General features: G+C 37.2%; 1 protein-coding gene across 2 annotated transcripts in view; it reads left to right on the top strand.

Moving 5' to 3' along the window:
* Window positions 1-21,482, top strand: part of setdb1a (SET domain bifurcated histone lysine methyltransferase 1a) — a 171,125-nt gene that overhangs the window by 56,372 nt on the left and 93,271 nt on the right. For both annotated transcript variants that reach the window (XM_039767415.1, XM_039767422.1), the window contains exons 4-8: window positions 58-122; window positions 2,621-2,750; window positions 2,939-3,118; window positions 3,321-3,525; window positions 20,469-20,542. In XM_039767415.1, coding sequence (XP_039623349.1) covers window positions 58-122; window positions 2,621-2,750; window positions 2,939-3,118; window positions 3,321-3,525; window positions 20,469-20,542 — 654 coding nt within the window. The remainder of the gene's footprint in view (window positions 1-57; window positions 123-2,620; window positions 2,751-2,938; window positions 3,119-3,320; window positions 3,526-20,468; window positions 20,543-21,482) is intronic.

Below are 21,482 nucleotides of genomic sequence, written 5' to 3' on the forward strand. Positions count from 1 at the left end.
TTCCATGTTTTTGAGCATTTTCAATATTTTAAAAATAACTTCTTTTTGTCTGTACAGTCACACCTGCTACTAAACCACCTCCGACAACCACAACAAAAATTGCTACAAAGGATTCATCACTGGTAAGCACGTAATAGCTTCCCAATCTATTAAGCTTTAAGTGAAATATTTTAATTCAAAGAAGCAAAATAGGGAGACTGACCATTTTTAGTTGATGCTTTTATGATAACATATGTTTAGATACACTTGTGTTTACCCATCTTTTTTCTTTTATATACTCTCTTCAAAACCTCAGTATAAACATCAGTAAGATTCCTGTTTACCCTCTGGAATTCAGCCCAGTAATGAAGGACCCCATATTCATATATAGCCACTGCTGATTATGCTGGCTGCTTAGCATAAAAATGCCTTGTGTTTTTCCAGTATTAAGCAGAAATTTGGAATTGACAATCTTGTCACTGTCTGTCACTTCATCAGGCAGTGATTTCAGAATAAGCTTAGAATTCCTCAGCATGATATAAAGGTGTTAATCACAAAAGATGATTTCAAAGGAGATTGGTGTACTGTTGAAACAAAGTTTGATAAATTAATCAAGACAGTTGAAGTCCAACTTTCCTTGAGTGCTGAACTAATTTATTTTGAGGACAGGAACCACAGAATTAGTAAAAATATGAGACAATGTCTAGAATTAAAACACCACTGAATTTATGAAAAAGGTATTTCCTCTCATATTATAGTTGAGATATGTCAAAAATTGATTCTACCTATCTGTTATATTTAACACACCAACCTGATCCAGATGAGGTCACTGTGGTTGGATATACTTACAAAAGTTTGAACTACACAACCAAATATTTACCCTTCACTCATTTTGGAACTGGTTAGCTTCTCCTGTCAACTGGTCATCCCGGTTCTCCATAGCACTCAGATTGGCATGTCCTAAAATAGGAGTGTGTTATAAATCGTTTGAGCCAGTAAACCAGATGAAATATCTCTTCCGGAATGATTTTCGTAAACACTGTTTTACTGGTGTGCTAAAACTTAAGTGGAAAAGTTACAAACACCTTTAAACATAAGAAATCAGAAGTGAAGGAGAAATATGTTTTTGTGCTGATTTATTTTTGCCTCACAAGTAATGTCTTTGTGAAAGGATTTGTAAGTGAACAGTGTCTAAAAATTGAGCAAGTACCTTTAAAAATATTACTCGGTGTACTTTTGGTTAACCTGAATGGTAAGCTGATGCAAGCATAATATTCGCCTTATGTTGTGTTTGCTTGGCAGTAGTAGTTTATGAGTGAGATATTGAGGGAAAAAAAATTTACTTTTATTTGTTCAAGAGAGGCAAATACCTGCTATTGAATCTTTTTGAGCAGCAGAGCATTAACGAGCATTTTGAAGGATAAGAGGCAGAAGTGTATATACTTAATCAGTAGTACATTTATTATTTATTAAAAAATATATTGCCAGTCTCAAAAGTAATTTGAGTTTTGACTGTAGTACCTAATACTATCTTATAGCCATTTCTGGTGTTCAGAGATTAAAATTTTTTGCCTCGTATTTAAAACCATTGATTTATTCTGTACTTGGAACTTTCCAAGCGGTTGAGAATCATCTTGTCTACTGTGAAGACTGGTGCTTTCATTTTTGACAGTAAGGCTCCTTGAATTTCGGCAGCATCATCTCTTTTCTGATCGAGGCATGCCAAATTATCGTAGTGCTTGTTGATATGCTTAAAGGTGATATGTCCAGGTTAGCTTGCTATGGTTGTGTCCTATTATTGTTTTTTTCTTTAGTTTGTGAGATATCCTGCCTTTTCCTTGTTACTGAGTTTGATGAGAGTGATGGCTCTGTACCTAGTCCTGTGTACAACATTGTTTAGGATAATATTCATTGTGGAAGCATGACTTCTCATTTTCATGCCCCACCCCATGTTGAAATATTCTTAAAAACTTATTTTTTATTTCTTGAGACTGTATTAATCAACGAACTCAATTTAAATATGTGTATTCATCTTGCTTCATGCAGTTGTTAAGCTATGGGTGTTGCCACTCATCTCTGTTGTCATCCCTTCTCTTTAATTGCCCTTGGTATTGTTATGTTCATTTTCTAGAATTACCTTATCTCTGTTTTGCAATTTGTGTTTGTCTTTAATTATGTTTATTGATCAGTTTTTCACTACACAACTTGTGAACCCCACGGAGAACCTTAATGGTTTCTTTTGGCATGATGCTGCCTGATTTTCTTGCTGGAATCCCTCCTTTACTCTCTGATAGTTTATTAAAAATTGGTCATTTTAACTAGTGGCAATCTGCCATGTGCCTGGTTGGAAGCTAGATTGGCTGATGGTTGGTGTCAGAATGTTTGTTTAATTCTATGACATTGTGTTGTGTTCATTCGTGTTTTGGTTTTTTTTTTTTTTAAAGCCTTCTTTGTGGGTCATAAGCTGCTGATGGCAAGGCATTCTGTTTTATAGTTTTGACTGGTTGAAATAGTTATTTTTATTGTACTTGTTTGGTTTAATAAATATTCAATAACACAAAGAAACAGAAAGTGTTAGCTTGCTAGTATTTATTTTCTCTTCATTGTCATTCATTCATTTCTTCTTATTTGTTTTGCTCAGTTTAAAGATACTGTGGCTGCTTTAAAAAAATCTGCCCAGGATGTGCAAAAACTTGTTGATGCTACTACCAAAAAAACCCCAGAACCTCCTTCTACCTCCCTGCTGAGGGGAACAACAACAAACAGAGGTGGTGGGTATTTAAAAAGTACTTGCTTTGTATAAATTTAGAAGTCTTTTTTTCTTGTTTTGTTAACCTTTTTATTTTGTTTTTTACATTTCTTGTAATATTTTACTTTTGTCTCGCAGTGTTAGTCTTATTTGTGCCATAAGGCTTCCTCGTGTCGTGTAATATATTCTGTCTGCTTTTTGTTTCTTAAGGCTCAACAACTGTGACTCCCTCAACTCCAACAACAGTTGTAGTGTCTCGTGGACCTCCAATGCAACAGCCAGATAAGAACTCTAACCCAGAAGGAGAGTTGGTACTCGGCATGAGAATTTTGGGCAAGAAGAGAACAAAGACATGGCATAAAGGAACACTAATTGCAATCAATCCTGTCAGTAAGTTTAGCTTGTAACTGTAGGAAAAGTTTTGCTCATGCAATCCCTGGGTACTTTTTGTCTTATTTAAGATAGACATTTGTGTCACCTTTTTAATACTGGGTCAGTGTGGTTACATTAAATGTATCTGTAGTGAGTGTATATGTGTGTGGTCTGAAATAAAAAAAAAAATACTAAAATTGTTTATTTTTTTATTACCAAGATACTGGAAGCTTCAAATATAAAGTGAAATTTGACAACAAGGGAAAAAGTTTGCTTTCTGGAAATCACGTGGCTTTTGATTACCACCCTACGTTGGACAAGCTGCATGTGGGTGCCCGTGTTGTGGCCAAGTATAAAGATGGGAACCAAGTATGGCTGTATGCTGGTGTTGTTGCTGAAATGCCCAACAGCAAGAACAGAATGAGGTAATTGTTGATATTATTTGGAATTGATTCAGTGCCTAAATTTCTGTACATTTGATAAATTATTTTAAAGTTGAAAATGAAAATATGCAGTTTTGTCAGTCATTGGTATTTATCCAAAAAAATTGGTTAAAAGAACCATGTAGAGAATCTGCCCAAGGTTTATTACAAATTTTATAGCTTCGCTCGCCAACCCCGGGGTTTGTTTTTCTGGAAATACAATTTAAAGAGATTGTTTTTTTCATGGGAATTGTTACATATGTATTATGTTCACATTTTACTTTAAAACTTAAGTAAAAATAATATTTGGAATTAACTTTTTATGGTCTTCCACTGTTAAATTTTCGTCTGCTGTTATCTCTTTCCTTACCTCTGATTCGTTTATTTCTTCTGGAAGTCCAAATTGCTGCCTCGTTAAATCTTCTGCTTCTAACATTTCTTTGATGATTGAAAGAGCGGTTTGTTTATTCAACATTTCGGATAATGTTCCTTTGAATGCTTGCCTTAATTGTAAAACATCAACTTCACCTGTTATGATTAAGTACACGAAGAAGTGTCTTAATTTGTCAGGTGTCATTACAGAAGCAGCATCAGACATCATTTCAAACATCTAGTCATCCGATTTACATAACCCAGCTGCTCATGCCGCTTCTTGAAAGGTAGTGTACGTAGGTCCATCTATAGTTAAAATATCTTTAACGTTGCTCCTATCGATTCACGTAACAACAATTTTAAATTAAACCATTCAATATCTTTTGGTGATACAGTATTTAATCGAGCAACACTTCTGCAGTTCTTCTTGGGTGCCACACTCTTTTTTTCTTTCTGCCTTGTGTAATGTTGAGGAATTTGTGCATACGTATATGCTTTTGCATTTACGTCTGTTTTATTAACACTAGAATTACCAGGGCCTACGAAAAAAACTCATAAATCCGGCCCACCTTAAATCCTTTGCACCTCTCAGTCAACGTCTTTTGTCTTGTAAATGTGTCTATAAGCCCAAGCAGCCAGCTATACCGTCCCCCCACCCCTGCAGAACGGCCAAGAAGTTTTCCCAGTTCCTGCCTTGATTGATTATCTGGGAGTGAGCTACCTAGAATTGTAAGGGTAAATAATTTCATTTGTGTTTTGTGTCTACAACAATCTATGTAAACACCGTTAAAACAGAAACATTTTTCATGTTGTAATAATAAATGACAAAATATAGACATGAACTGTATAGTGTGTGAAGACTGATGTCCATATATCAAATGAACACTTTCACAAAAAGTGCAAGTATGATAAGACCGCTTCTGTGGTGCAGCAGTAAGATCTGCAAACTTATAATCTGGAGGTCGTGAGTTCAAAACCAGCTCCCCGGCAAATTTATCATTTTGAGTAGTGAGCTGCTCTTATTGTTAATATTATACAATAAAAGCATACATTTGATTTGTGTCTGTAACAGCCAGTGTAAATTTATAGTACTTGCAAAAGTTAGCATTTTTTTCACTTTTATTCTCTCAGTCACGATCACGATATACAACACCCACCCCACGCCCCAGATCTGACGCGGTTACTTTTTATCTGAAACTGGAAATAACTGTAGATGTGAGTAAAAAAAATGCCTATTTTCATAGTTTAAACCCTAAATATGCCCCCAAAACACTTTCATTTAATTTCAAAATCAGCATAATACATTACCTAAAAATAGAGAAAAGGTAAACCTGTATACTGTACTGCTATGTCTCCCGCAGTCTTAGAATGCAAAATACAGATGTTACCACTATACAGGTGCCGGTCATAAAATTAGAATATCATGACAAAGTTGATTTATTTCAGTAATTCAATTCAAAAAGTGAAACTTGTATATTAGATTCATTCATTACACACAGACTGATGTATTTCAAATGTTTATTTCTTTTAATTTTGATGATTATAACTGACAACTAATGAAAGTCCCAAATTCAGTATCTCAGAAAATTAGAATATTGTGAAAAGGTTCAATATTGAAGACACCTGGTGCCACACTCTAATCAGCTAATTAACTCAAAACACCTGCAAAAGCCTTTAAATGGTCTCTGTCTAGTTCTGTAGGCTACACAATCATGGGGAAGACTGCTGACTTGACAGTTGTCCAAAAGATGACCATTGACACCTTGCACAAGGAGGGCAAGACACAAAAGGTCATTGCTAAAGAGGCTGGCTGTTCACAAAGCTCTGTGTGCAAGCACATTAATAGAGAGGCAAAGGGAAGGACAAGATGTGGTAGAAAAAAAGTGTACAAGCAATAGGGATAATCGCACCCTGGAGAGGATTGTGAAACAAAACCCATTCAAAACTGTGGGGGAGATTTACAAAGAGTGGACTGCAGCTGGAGTCAGCGCTTCAAGAACCACCACGCACAGACGTATGCAAGACATGGGTTTCAGCTGTTGCATTCCTTGTGTCAAGCCACCCTTGAACAAAAGTCCTCGTCAGAAGCGTCTCGACTGTGCTAAAGACAAAACTGCTGCTGAGTGGTCCAAAGTTATGTTCTCTGATGAAAGTAAATTTTGCATTTCCTTTGGAAATCAAGGTCCCAGAGTCTGGAGGAAGAGAGGAGAGGCACAGAATCCACGTTGCTTGAGGTCCAGTGTAAAGTTTCCACAGTCAGTGATTTCCATTGTGTTTTCTGAGGTCCAAGGTCAACGCAGCCGTCTACCAGGAAGTTTTAGAGCACTTCATGCGTCCTGCTGCTGACGAACTTTATGGAGATGCAGATTTAATTTTCCAACAGGACCTGGCACCTGCACAAAGTGCCAAAACTACCAGTACCTGGTTTAAGGACCATGGTATCCCTGTTCTTGATTGGCCAGTAAACTTGCCTGACCTTAACCCCATAGAAAATCTATGGGGTATTGTGAAGAGGAAGAAGCAATACGCCAGTCCCAACAATTCAGAAGAGCTGAAGGTCCACTATCAGAGCAACATGGGCTCTCATAACACCTGAGCAGTGTCACAGACTGATCGACTCCATGCCACACTGCATTGCTGCAGTAATCCAGGCCAAAGGAGCCCCAACTAAATATTGAGTGCTGTACATGCTCATACTTTTCATGTTCATACCTTTCAGTTGGCCAACATTTCTAAAAATCCTTTTTTTGCATTGGTCTTAATTGATACTCTAATTTTCCGAGATACTGAACTTGGGACTTTCATTAGTTGTCAGTTATAATCATGAAAATTAAAAGAAATAAACATTTGAAATACATCAGTCTGTGTGTAATGAATGAATCTAATATACAAGTTTCACTTTTTGAATGGAATTACTGAAATAAATCAACTTTGTCATGATATTCTAATTTTACGACCGGCACCTGTATGTACTGTAATTCATGTAAGCGTGTTTTCATTGCTAGAAACCTTAGATGATGCAGCTTGTTTCTGCGGCATCTTGGGGCTTTAACCCTTAAACTGCCACATACTTGAGCGTTGATGCATCCCTGGATGCCAAATACTTTTTTGCTGCACTTTAAGTAAACATCACAATTAACAAAGAAAAAATGAAATTTTAATGGAACACATTTTTTTCATGCAAAGATCATCACAATTACTGCAACACTGATCATTTTACACACTGCTAATGAACTGTAAAAACTATTTTAAAAACTACTGGAACAATATGTAAAAAGTGCAGCTGATGACATGGATGAAAAAAAAAATAAATCATTAAGCCAACTGCACTTGAACAGGCTGCATGCAAGCACGCAGAGGTAAGTGCTGACGCTCTCAGGATTGCCTAGTGCAGCGGCTCAATCTCAGGGACAGTGGGGCTTGCAGGGTGTCATACTTGGGTCACAGAATTGCACAGAAACACAGGAGATTGTAGAGACAGGAACTTTATTCAAACACTTCAAACAAACATGTCTCTTTTAGCAGTAAAAGGAGCTCAGTATGCAGTTAGTTATCGATTAAAGAATAGATAAACATCATAGGGGAGCACAACCCCCAACAGGAGCGAAAAACAAAGCAGGGATGGTTCAGGCTTTTAAGTAAGCATAGCGCGAGAAGCTGCAATCGAGAAGATGGTGATTTATTTATTTTTATGTATGTATTTATATATATATGTGTGTGTATATATCTATACTAATAAAAGGCAAAGCCCTCACTCACTGACTCACTCACTCACTGACTCATCACTAATTCTCCAACTTCCCGTGTGGGTGGAAGGCTGAAATTTGGCAGGTTCATTCCTTACAGCTTCCTTACAAAAGTTGGGCAGGTTTTATATCGAAATTCTACGCGTAATGGTCATAACTGGAAGCAGTTTTTCTCCATTTACTGTAATGGAGATGAGCTTCAACGCCGTGGAGGCGGAGTTTCGTGTGACATCATCACGCCTCCCACGTAATCACGCAGTACATAGAAAACCAGGAAGACCTCAAAAAAGCGCTCAAGAAAACATGCATTATATAATTGAGAAGGCAGCAAAACAATAAGAAGCGAAGCGAAAGTGACATAAACAACCATATTCATGAGTTCTGCTACTTCGGAAACAAAGCACGATGTAAACCTACACTTTAAATTAAGTTCATAGACAGGCTGCCGCTGGCGTTTGTAATTTAGTGCCTGCCCATATAAGGCCGTCCGTCAGCGGCAATCCAATAGCAAACTGCCACGGGTAAATATTCACGGGTGAAGGACTGTGCTTATGGAGAGGAAGATGAGATGGTCAGGGTGGTGTTTGACACAAACTCAGCGAAACTGCGAGAGAAAGTTTTAAGTGCCAGGACTAAGGTAACATTAAATACAGCCATGGACATAGCACGAGATGGCACCAGCACAGCTGGGAACCTTCGATGCATGTACACCGAGTGGCTCACGGAACTGACGAGTGCACAGATAAAAGCAACAGTTCCAAAGAGCTGAACAAAACCGAATTACACAATTGAAAAGGCAGCAAAAATATGAAGCGCCTGATACAAGCATATTCATAAATCCAGCTACTGGAAACAAAGCACACGTGGAAAAGTCAATGTCCCGCTAAAGGAAGACAGTGTAAAAAACCCGCATGCAGTGTGTCAGGTCTCAGATAAAGAAGAAGACGAGCTGTTTATTGATGCAGTAAGAAACGAATCGATGAATGAAACCTGTCATCTTTACAACGATTGACAAACACGGAATGTAACTTGAACACAACACATCCTACAAATACGAACCTGATTGAAAGAAATAATGATAATCAAATCCTTGATGACAGCAACACTCAGTAACACTCACAAAACAAATACTGTATATTGACAGTCATGTTACGCTATTTTTAAAATGTTCCCTTTTCTTTTCTAGCTTTTTAACACACTACTTCTCGCATGATACGCGGGTATATATATATGTATATATATATAACCCGATCTACATACTCAATAATGGATACTTTATTCGCCATCAATGATTGTTTTGGTAAAGCCATACTCAGTGTATTCATTAGATGAACGGTAAAAAGTAAGGCGAGGGAGGATGACTTATTGAGGCATGCAGGCTGTAGTGCTGGCCAACTCTATCTGAATTGCGCGATCACATTTGAAAAATATATCTTTTCAAGTTCTATTTAGTCCATATGTGTCAAACTCAAGGGGCAGGGCCACATCCGCCCGGCGTAATTATATCCGCCCGCAGATCATTTTATATACTGTATTATTGTTATTAAAGCCCGGTATATGAAGCGCTGGTAACACAATAAACTACAGATCCCATAATGCAGCGCTTCAGCTGCCTTGCCAACACTTACGCGTTAATCAAGTCTACCTTATGATGCTGCAAGTTATTGCGGCTAGCTCACACGATGCTGAAGAGAAAAGTTGATTCTGAAAATAGAGCCTTTAAAACCGATGGGAGGCTGAGTATATGTTTACTGAACCCGTGTCTCATTTGTGGAGCTAATGTGGCTGTAATTACAGAATTTAATCTAAGACGGCACTATAAAACAAAAAAAAAGGGAAACCTGAAAGACCCGAATGCAATGCAGAAGATACAGAAAGCAGAAGAATTAAATAAGAATCTGACACTTCAGCGGACGTTTTACCGTGCACAATCACAAAGTGATTTCAATTGAGGCTGCTTTTATGGGAGACACAACCACTTGCCCCACTTTCCCTGTTACCAAGTAATGTTAAACCAAGTCGTCACTACGGTGTTCCCAAACACGCACTTTGCTGATAAACTGAGCGCACTGAGTTTGCACGGCGCTTTGGTGACTTTGAAGAACAAAAAGTCCGCCTACATGCGGCTCGAACCTTGTGCATGTTTGGTAGCACATATCTGTGTGAGAAGCTCTTCTCAGTGATAAAGACTAACAAAACAGCACACAGGAGTCGCCTCACTGATGAGCACCTGCAATCCATCCTGAGAATCTCCACAACACAGAACCTCACACCAAACAGAAACGATCCTGTGGCCAAAAAGATGCCAGGCGTCCAGCTCTAAAATGACATATGAGCAAAGACAACTGAATGATTTGATTTGTTATTGCTGAAAGGAACACATTTTATTTATATTTCCAGGTTTTGTTATGCAGCATGTTCATATTTGAATTTGTATAATTTTGACAGGATATATTTTATGGAGAGCAAAATCTTTTGGGATATTTAAAATCTAAGTTTATTTTTTATAAAATATAAAATTACATAAGAGTAAAGAAATTTGAATGTTTGTTCTTTTAATGTTTACTTTATTTCTAACTTGTATAATTTAGACAGGATATATTTTTATGGAGAGCAAAATATTATAAGTTGTTTAAGGTTTGAGTTGATTTATTCAGGAATAATATTCCTGTCTGTTTTTACCATTCCTACCAAAGATATTTCTGTCGACTAAATAAAAATTCCTTCTATTTAAAATTTAAATAGAACTTGAACAAATACGATAGTTCATAATATCCACGCAGACTTGCACGTAAGAGCGGGTGTCATCCGTTTTAACAAACAGCGTATTGCACTGATATGAAATAGCTGTGTGTGTATATATGTAGATATGTATGTATATGTATATATATGTGTGTGTGTATGTATATATATATATATATGTATTTGTGTGTATATGTGTGTGTATGTATGTGTGTATGTATATGTATGTGTATATGTATAGATATGTATATATATATATGTTTGTGTGTGTGTGTGTAAATATATATATATATATATATATATATATATATATATATATATATATATATATATATATATATATATATATATATATATGACAGCATCACTCACAACAGTGACAAAACAATAACATTGACAATCATGTTACATTATTTTCAAAATGTTTCCTTTTCTTTTCATTGCTTCTTTAACACACTACTTCTTCATGTAAGCTGGTATTTTGCTAGTATGTATATATATATGTGTATATATATGTGTGTGTGTGTATATATATATATGTGTGTGTGTATATATATATATGTGTATATATATATATATATATATATATATATATATATATATATATATATATATATATATATATGTGTATATATATTCAAGAATTTTCCACTTATTTGCTTTAATAAACTCCTGGGTTGCTTTGGCTGTATGTTTTCGGTCATTGTCCATCTTTATCATGAAACGCCGCCCAATCAATTTCACTGCATTTAGCTGGATTTGAGCAGATAGTATGTCTCTGAACACCTCAGAATTCATTCGCCTGCTTCTGTCCTGTGTCATATCATCAATAAACACTAGTGTCCCAGTGCCACTGGCAGCCATGTACGCCCAAGCCATCACACTGCCTCCGCCGCTTTTTACAGATGATGTGGTATGCTTTGGATAATGAGCTGTTCCACGCCTTCTCCATACTTTTTTCTTGCCATCATTCTGGTAGAGGTTGATCTTGGTTTCAACTGTCCAAATAATGTTTTTCCAGAACTGTGCTGGCTTATTTAGATGTGCTTTAGCAAAGTCCAATCTAGCCTTTCTATTCTTGAGGCTTATGAGTGGCTTGCACCTTGCAGTGCACCCTCTGTATTTACTTTCATGCAGTCTTCTCTTTATGGTAGACTTCAGATTGGATGGATTTCGATACACCTACCCCCTGGAGAGTGATGTTCACTTGGTTTGCTGTTGTGAAGGGGTTTCTCTTCACCATGGAAATGATTCTGCGATCATCCACCACTGTTGTCTTCTGTGGACGTCCAAGTCTTTTTGCGTTGCAGAGTTCAACAGTGCTTGCTTTCTTTCTCAGGATGTACCAAACTGTAGATTTTGCCACTCGTAATATTGTAGCAATTTCTCGGATGGGTTTTTTCTGTTTTTGCAGCTTAAGGATGGCTTCTTTCATCTGCATGGAAAGCTCCTTTGCCCGTATGTTGTCTGTTCACAGCAAAATCTTCCACGTGCAAGCACCACGCCTCAAATCAACTCCAGGCCTTTTATCTGCTTAATTGATAATTACATAACGACAGACTTGCCCACACCTGCCCATGAAATAGCCTTTGAGTTAATTGTCCAATTACTTTTGAGACCCTGCAATGAAGGGATTGTGTTAAAAAAATGCTTTAGTTGCCTCACATTTTTATGCAATCTTTTTGTTCAACCCACTGAATTAAAGCTGAAAGTCTGCACTTCAACTGCATCTGAGTTGTTTTTTTTAAAATTCATTGTGGTAATGTACAGAACCAAAATTAGAAAAAAGTTGTCTCTGTCAAAATATCCATCCATCCATTTTCCAACCCGCTGAACCCGAACACAGGGTCACAGGGGTCTGCTGGAGCCAATCCCAGCCAACACAGGGCACAAGGCAGGAACCAATCCTGGGCAGGGTGCCAGCCCACTGCAGGACGCACACAAACACACCCACACACCAAGCACACACTAGGGGCAATTTAGAATCGTCAATCTACCTAACCTGCATGTTTTTGGACTGTGGGAGGAAACCAGAGCTCCCTGAGGAAACCCACGCAGACACGGGGAAAACATGCAAACTTCACGCAGGGAGGACCTGGGAAGCGAACCCAAGTCTCCTAACTGCGAGGTAGCAGCGCTACCACTTCACCACCGTGCCGCCCCTTCCAAATATTTATGGACCTAATTGTGTATTTGTATATGTATGTGTGTGTGTATGTGTGTGTGTATATGTGTGTATATACACTAGACAGTAAGCCTGTTAAAATAGCGGGTGCTAGAACAGTAGTGCATAAACATTAGTAGGAACAGTCTGTATTAAATGGCAAGGGACCTTGTATGTGGCTGTAATATGCATCACTGTATTGTGTGCCTTTAATTTTCTCTCTCAGTAATACTGGTTTGTATTTCCGTAAAATGGCTGTAATTTTGTCTGACAGTAATACAGTGGAACCTCGGTTCACGACCATAATTCGTTCTAAAACTCTGGTTGTAACCCAATTTGGTCGTGAACCAAAGTAATTTCCCCCATAGGATTGTATGTAAATACAATGAATCCGTTCCAGACCGTATGAACTGTATGTAAATATATATTTTTTTAAGTTTTTAACTCTTTGAGGGCTGAAAATTTTTTACAAAAATCTCAGTTTTCTGACAGTTACATAATTTCACACATAAATCAAAATAAATTGTCTGTTGCTGCATGCTGAGGCTGCTGCTGGTCCCTGTTCAACATCTCTGGCAGCAGCAGCTGTATGGGGGCAGCTCAATGGACAGCAGAAATGTGTGGTGGGCTGGCAGCCTGGCTATCTGCGTGTGGCATGTAGACAGTGGTGGCAGATGCAATGCAATGCAATCTGATTTGTACTTCTTGTCATTGTGTCAGTCATCCTTGGTGAACATTACTGTAGGTGCATCAGGCACATGAACATGTTCAGCACGTCGATCAGCTGGGGACTGATCAGCTGATGCTGATAACTCACTTTCGTTTTTGATCTACATCTCCATATCTCTTGCATTAAAATCGGAGTTCAACAAGTCAGAGTCCTTTTCAGTGATGATATGCAAAATGTTGAGTATTTCGCTTTGCACATTTGCTTTGGTCTGTCTTCTAATGTCGATGAAATTTTTGAGGTTGTTTTTTTCTTCACGATTTATGCACATGCAGGGAATCAAGGTCACATCAATGAAGCTACAGAGTCGAACTAAAATGTTACAGCGAGTTTTGTCTCAGTTTACAGCTGATTACCCTCCTCTGCTCCTGAATTTCGATAATAGTCGACATCTGCCCTGAAAGAGTTAAGCACAAATATAGTTATATTACATTGAATGCTCAGCGTAATAGTAAACTAAATGTAAAAACATTTAATAACACTAAGAAAACCTTGAAGAACAGAGAAAACTAACACTGCAAGAGTTTGCGCTATAGCTCTACGATCTGCTCGCTAAAAACACTTTTTTTATGAGTTTTAAGCACAGGGAAAAAAATTTACTTTTGAAAAATCCGCCAGGGCGCCAGTCCACCGCAGTGCGCAATAACACACACATGCACACACACCAAGCACACACTAGGGACAATTTAGAATCACCAGTGCACCTAACCTGCATGTCTTTGGACTGTGGGAGGAAACCCATGCAGACACGAGGAGAACATGTAAACTCCATGCAGGGAGGAACCGGGAAGTGAACCCAGGTCTTCTAACTGCGAGGCAGCAGCGCTACCCACTTAGCCACCATGACACTATATATATATATATATATATATATATATATATTTATATATATATTTATATATATATTTATATATATATATATTTATATATATATTTATATATATATATTTATATATATTTATATATATATATATATACACACACACTCACCTAAAGGATTATTTGGAACACCTGTTCAATTTCTCATTAATGCAATTATCTAATCAACTAATCACATGGCAGTTGCTTCAATGCATTTAGGGGTGTGGTCCTGGTCAAGACAATCTCCTGAACTCCAAACTGAATGTCAGAATGGGAAAGAAAGGTGATTTAAGCAATTTTGAGTGTGGCATGGTTGTTGGTGCCAGACAGGCCGGTCTGAGTATTTCACAATCTGCTCAGTTACTGGGATTTTCACGCACAACCATTTCTAGGGTTTACAAAGAATGGTGTGAAAAGGGAAAACATCCAGTATGCGGCAGTCCTGTGGGCGAAAATGCCTTGTTGATGCTAGAGGTCAGAGGAGAATGGGCCGACTGATTCAAGCTGATAGAACAGCAACTTTGACTGAAATAACCACTCATTACGACCGAGGTATGCAGCAAAGCATTTGTGAAGCCACAACACGCACAACCTTGAGGAGGATGGGCTACAACAGCAGAAGACCCCACTGGGTACCCCTCATCTCCACTACAAATAGGAAAAAGAGGCTACAATTTGCACAAGCTCACCAAAATTGGACAGTTGAAGACTGGAAAAATGTTGCCTGGTCTGATGAGTCTCGATTTCTGTTGAGACATTCAAATGGTAGAGTCAGAATTTGGCGTAAACAGAATGAGAGCATGGATCCATCATGCCTTGTTACCACTGTGCAGGCTGGTGGTGGTGGTGTAATGCTGTGGGGGATGTTTTCTTGGCACAATTTAGGCCCCTTAGTGCCAATTGGGCATCGTTTAAATGCCACGGGCCACCTGAGCATTGTTTCTGACCATGTCCATCCCTTCATGACCACCATGTACCCATCCTCTGATGGCTACTTCCAGCAGGATAATGCACCATGTCACAAAGCTCGAATCATTTCAAATTGGTTTCTTGAACATGACAGTGAGTTCACTGTACTGAAATGGTCCCCACAGTCGCCAGTTCTCAACCCAATAGAGCATCTTTGGGATGTGGTGGAACGGGAGCTTCATGCCCTGGATGTGCATCCCACAAATCTCCATCAACTGCAAGATGCTATCCTATCAATATGGGCCAACATTTCTAAAGAATGCTTTCAGCACCTTGTTGAATCAATGCCACGTAGAATTAAGGCCTTTCTGAAGGCAAAAGGTATGTATATATATATATATATATATATGTATATATGTATGTATATATATATGTATGTGTATATATATGTATGTATGTATATATGTATGTATGTATATATGTATGTATATATATATATGTGTATATATGTATGTATGTATATATATATATATATACACACACACACACATACATCCTCATATATCCTCTTTAATAAAACCCCTGTGTGCTTCCAGGGGTGTCCGTGTGTGTGTGTTTCTTCTGGTGAAGTGCGCATGCGCAGGACCGCACCACACATCGCACCATGCTCCACGCATGCACATGGCACAGTGGACTTACACACACTGGAAGCTGGGCACAAAGTGAATGGCCTAGCTGCGGCCGCGCATGATAAGCAAATAAAGGATATCATTGCTGGGGAGAGTGCTGATTCAGTAGTCGCTGCCGCGTACATAAAATCTGTTGCTGGGGAAACAAGATATACAATAATCAGCTGCACGCCAGCACGGATTCAAACACTTGCTGGGGAACTGAGCACTACTTGTTGGGGAGACGCCACAGGCTACATCAGCTGCTGCATGCCACACATTAAACTACTTGCTGGGGAGACACCACAGGCACGGTTATCAGCTGCACGCAACACATTACATCAGTTGCTGGTAAGAATCTGCTGATTGGCCACTGTTGTGACAGAAAATTAAAGGCATATTACGGACATCAAAGCCAGTATTACTGTCAGAGACAATTACAGGCATTTTACGGAAATACAAACCAGTATTACTGTAAGAGAAAATTAAGGGCACACAATACAGTGACGCATATTACAGCCACATACAAGCCAGTATTACTGTAAGAGTCAATATTACGGATGTACAAGCCTATATTACTGTGACTATCTACTAACAACATGCCACCCAAAAAAAGGACACGTCAAGTAGGACAAATGCACAGACAATCAAATCCTATATAAGCAACATCTCCTGAAAGAATGATCAGCTCAGCAAGTAAACATCAACAAAAGAAAGGCTGAAAGACAAAGAAAAATATGAGCAAATAGATGGATTGAAGAAAAAGAAAATGACACTAAGGCAATATTAATTATACTTACTGCATTGTCATATACGTTTCTATTTTATTTTTATTATTTTACTTTAGGCTTCTTACAAAAATATTTTTGACAAAAAAATTAAGACAAGAAACAGAATGAGGTCAAGGTTCTTTGCCATTTAACATAGACTGTTCCTACTAATGTTTATGCACTACTTTTCTAGCGCCCGTTATTGTAACGGGCTTAAAGTGTAGTATATATATATATATATATATATATATACAGTAATCCCTCCTCGATCGCGAGGGTTGTGTTCCAGACCCTCCCGCGATAGGTGAAAATCCGCGAAGTAGAAACCATATGTTTCTATGGTTATTTTTATATATTTTAAGCCCTTATAAACTCTCCCACACTGTTTATAAATATTCCCCTGAGAGTTATACAGCATAATCCCTTTGTATTCTCTTAGATATTAGGTAAGATTCATTGAAATTATGTATATAAACATACTGTTTATATACAGTAAAACCTAAATATTATTTTAAAGATATTGAGTGTCTCCGATATCACATGTTACAGCCATTACGATAGACATGCCACCAGCAATAAATACGCATAATGCAACAAAAATAGTATACAGTAAATGTGTGTGTACAGTGACACTAAACGTATGTACATGTACTAAGTCCTGTAAGTAGAAAATTAATTATGGTTACCAACAATGACACGATGACTTGTCCGATAACAATGAGTTTTATTTTACTGCACAACAAAAGAGAGCGTTACAGCCCTTAAAGGAGCCACTTCAGGCGCATTGTGTAGCACTGCCGTTGTTCTTCTTCTGGCAGTCTTCAATCCAAATCCCTAAAGCAGATTCCATCCAGACTACTGCCTTATTACATCCACATACAACTTGTTTTGCACCCTGGTTAAAAGGACACTCGTCGTAGATCTTATATTCCTTTCCTACTTTTAAATAAAAAGAATCGTAGCCTTCAACAAATCCAAACGCTTACCTTTTCGGCAATCGTTAACATATTCCGTTTGCGCTTGGGCATGGCCCCTGAAGCAGTAGCAGATCATTTTGGAGCCATAATGAAGGGCTTGACTATGCACAAAGATAAACACAAAAGAGCACAACTCTTTACACAGCGAAACACGTTGATGCTGAATTAGCGAGACGAGACTTCCTGGTTAACACTGCCTTCAGCAAGCAGGAACTTAACTGCGGCTCTGATTGGTTAGCTTCTCAGTCATCCGCCAATAGCGCCCCTTGTATGAAATCAACTGGGCAAACCAAATGAGGAAGCATGTACAGGAAGTAAAAAGAAACATTGTCTGCAGAACCCGAAGCAGCGAAAAATCCGCGTTATATATTTAGTTATGCTTTCATATAAAATCCGCGATAGAGCGAAACCGCGAAAGTCAAAGCGTGATATAGCTTAGGGATTACTGTATATATATATGTATGTATATATATATATATATATATATATATGTATGTATATATGTATGTATATATATATATGTATGTGTATATATATATGTATGTATATATATATATATATATATATATATATATATTGTGAGCTGGAGGGCTGATCGCACCCCAGGAAGATACAGAGGCCCCTGGGAACACATTGCTCCTTATCCTTGCGCTATAACGTGTAATACAAACCTCGCGCGGTACTCCTCCGACTTCAAAGGCTTGTACAGCACCTGTCAGTTTTGGAATTGATTGTTTGCTTTTATCTCTCTTTCTCTCTCTCTGACATTCTCTGCTCCTAGCGGAACTGTCATCTCTGACTTGTCATGGAGCACGTTTAAGCTTTTGAAAAAAGAAAGAAATGTTTGTTTGCAGTGTTTGAATAAAATCCCTGTTTTCTACAACCACCTGTGTCTCTGTGCAAATCTGTGACCTAAGCGTGACAATATATATATATATATATATATATATATAAAATCATTTGGATCTTGATCTTTGTTTGTCCGCGAATGAATTAGAAGAACAAGCACTAGATGGCAGTAGAGAGACAGCTAAAACAAAGACATTGCATTAAGAATCTCCTCCAGGCTTATACTACTGAAGACTGTAGTACTCCAGTCACACCTCAAAACACAGACATTCAAACTAAACAAATTGTTATGCTTTAAATTAACTAAAGAGATCTTCAATTAGATCTTGATCTTTGTTTGTCCGCGAATTTCACGCATGCGTAGACCACCTTCCAGTTTAGTACGTTGTTGTTACTCACGGATGTCAACAATGTGCCGGAATAACGAAAGGGGTGGTGGACAGTGTTATGCTTGTTAGCTCCTGAGGACTGGTTAGAGAATGAGATTGCCAAAGATAAAAGGTACGTGAATACGTAACATATGAATGAAAGAAAGATAGTGGGTAAAATGAATGACAACGTAACAGCACGTTCCGGAAATTATTATTGTTACTTTGTAGCCGGCGAGTGCTGCGTATCTCACAGTTGTACCGTGGCTTGCTCACATGTCAGTGAAGTGATCCCTATTTATGCTTTAAAGAGCCTGGATACCTATGTGTCCCCCTTTTTATAACCATTGCTCGTATATTTCCTTACTCTTTGATTGCCACAAAGCAACCTGCGAGATTGGAGAAACGTTGAGAAGACATCGTGAGAGGAAATGATAGCGTCGTGAAAACGAGACGGACCGTGAACGGACAGAAGCAGAAATGCTCCCACACCACCACATAATTACTATTCGGACAGTGATTCTGAGCAGGCCGTTCCTATCGAATCAATGTCCAAGTTTTTTTTTTGTAATTTTGTTTCCCTTATAAAAAATCATAATGCTGTGCGACGAAGGGCCCAGTTCACGACTGGCAGGCGCGTTTAAACAGGGAGACCTTCACAGACAACTTTAACACGCCCAACATAGTTGGGAGCACATGGCTAGTGTATATATATATATATATATATATATATATATATATATATATATATATATATATATATATATCTGAGAGAGAGAGATGTCTAAGTCTGCAGTTTAATTGTGATAGCAAAAGTGCATACTGCACATCACAGAATCAGTCAGAAACCAAGAAGCTCATTTTCAAAGTGGAAGTGAGACGTGGAGAACAAGTTGGATGACTTAATTTTTGTGAGTACCACTCCATTCATGCAGTGACTCATTAGACGACTACTATCAAAAAATTGTCAATCCCTGAATAACACTGTCTCATGTTTGCCTGGCCTTCGTAACAGAAATGTACCTTTTTGATGAAACAAGGAAAGTTTAAATGTTATGCTCAAAATCTTCATGTTGTTTTAAATTGAAGTATGTGTTATTTCATCCTATGAGTTTTGCCTTTTTTTCCTGGTTTAATTTGATACCATTAGATCATTATATTTTGGAGGTTATCGATTCAACAAGAGCCTCCATGCAGTTTTTCAGATAGAAAGTAAATTGTCAAATTTTTCAACCCTAATGAAATGTACATCTTAGTCAAGTTTGGTTGTCACTTGTATTTTCTTAGACTGACTAGGCAAAGTATAAAATGTAGTGCAAAAAATTTTGATTACATAATGTGTATGCTGTATTTTTCACAAGAAGCATGTTTTACCAGTTAAAGATGTCCTCAGTGCTTGTCTCCGACTATAAAACCTTCAAATTTAACACCATGGCATTATATTTTATAGAATTAAATTCTGTTCTCAGAAATTCTCACTTTTATTCTAATAATTTAGATTTAATAACAATCACTTTTAATAATAGCTTCTAGTTTATATACTAGCTTTCATGTGCTATATATTTTTGTTTTCTAATGTGTTGCTTTTTTAGACTTATTTCAAATGCAAGTCTTTTTTTTCCTTTTTACCTTCAATGTTTTCATATTTCATCTTTCATTCTGTTACGTGTATAATAATTTAGACTGAACTTGAATGTTTACATCTTGCCTTTAAAAATTGTAGTTTACTGTTTTTAGTATCTCTTAAAAAAACCAAATGTTAATAAATTCTTTATCATTTCTATATTTTTCAGGTTTCTTATTTTTTTTGATGATGGATATGCTTCATATGTTAGTCTTCCGGAACTATACCCTATCTGCAGACCATGTAAGTTTTTTATGTTTCAGAGAAAGATTATTTAATATATGAAAATTAATGTTGACATGGTGTTTATGTTTAATGTATAATAGTCCAGCTAAGTGTCCTAATTGTTAAAATTAAATTAACAGAATGTTAAGCTCTTTCAATTACATTTTGCAGCATGTATATGTCGTCTTGATTAATGGAGGAAGAATTGAAAATATTAGTAGGCTTCGATAGGCTTTAGGATTTAATATGGAATGTATTGATTTAATCTAAAAAAAAAAGTTCACAAAACAACTACATGGCAGTTGTTTTTAGTATTCAGTAGGTGTTTTATTTTTTGGGGTTGGATGAGGATATAGCGGGATGGATGAGCAGTAAAGTTTATTTTGTTTTTGTCTTTATCTTATTATTGTGCCCCAGTCATCTTTGTCCTCTACTCAGAAAGAGAAGGAAAACACTAAGAACTACAGAGGTTCACCAGTACTCTTCAAGTTGAAGTAAAAATTGTATAGAAGAAAAGCTGAGATACTTAGCAAAATAATCAACATTTTATTTGTTGAGGTGCCATGTCCATCCACCATACACTCTATTTTAGCCAATTCTCAATTTATTGTGAAATTAAAGTTATGGTCTTTTCCAAAATGAGACACTGTCACATTATATGATCGTCTCATTGATTTTCAGTTGTAAACATTATTTGCATAGAAGTCTGTTTTAAATACAATGCATTTACAGAGACAAATATAATTTACAGCTTTTAATTGATTTCTATTTAATGTTTATTAATGTTGATGTGTTTTTCTGGGAATCTAAGGAGTTGTTTTGTCATTATTCCTATATAGCAGTAATGATATTATTCTATATGTTTCCTTAGCATAGAAGTAGTTGCGTTTTTGTATTGGACAATAGAGGTAGACTTAAAAAAAATTAAGTATGTTAAATAGAACTTTATAACCAGCAA

This window comes from Polypterus senegalus, chromosome 1, assembly GCF_016835505.1.
Source record: "Polypterus senegalus isolate Bchr_013 chromosome 1, ASM1683550v1, whole genome shotgun sequence".
Lineage (NCBI taxonomy): Eukaryota > Metazoa > Chordata > Cladistia > Polypteriformes > Polypteridae > Polypterus > Polypterus senegalus.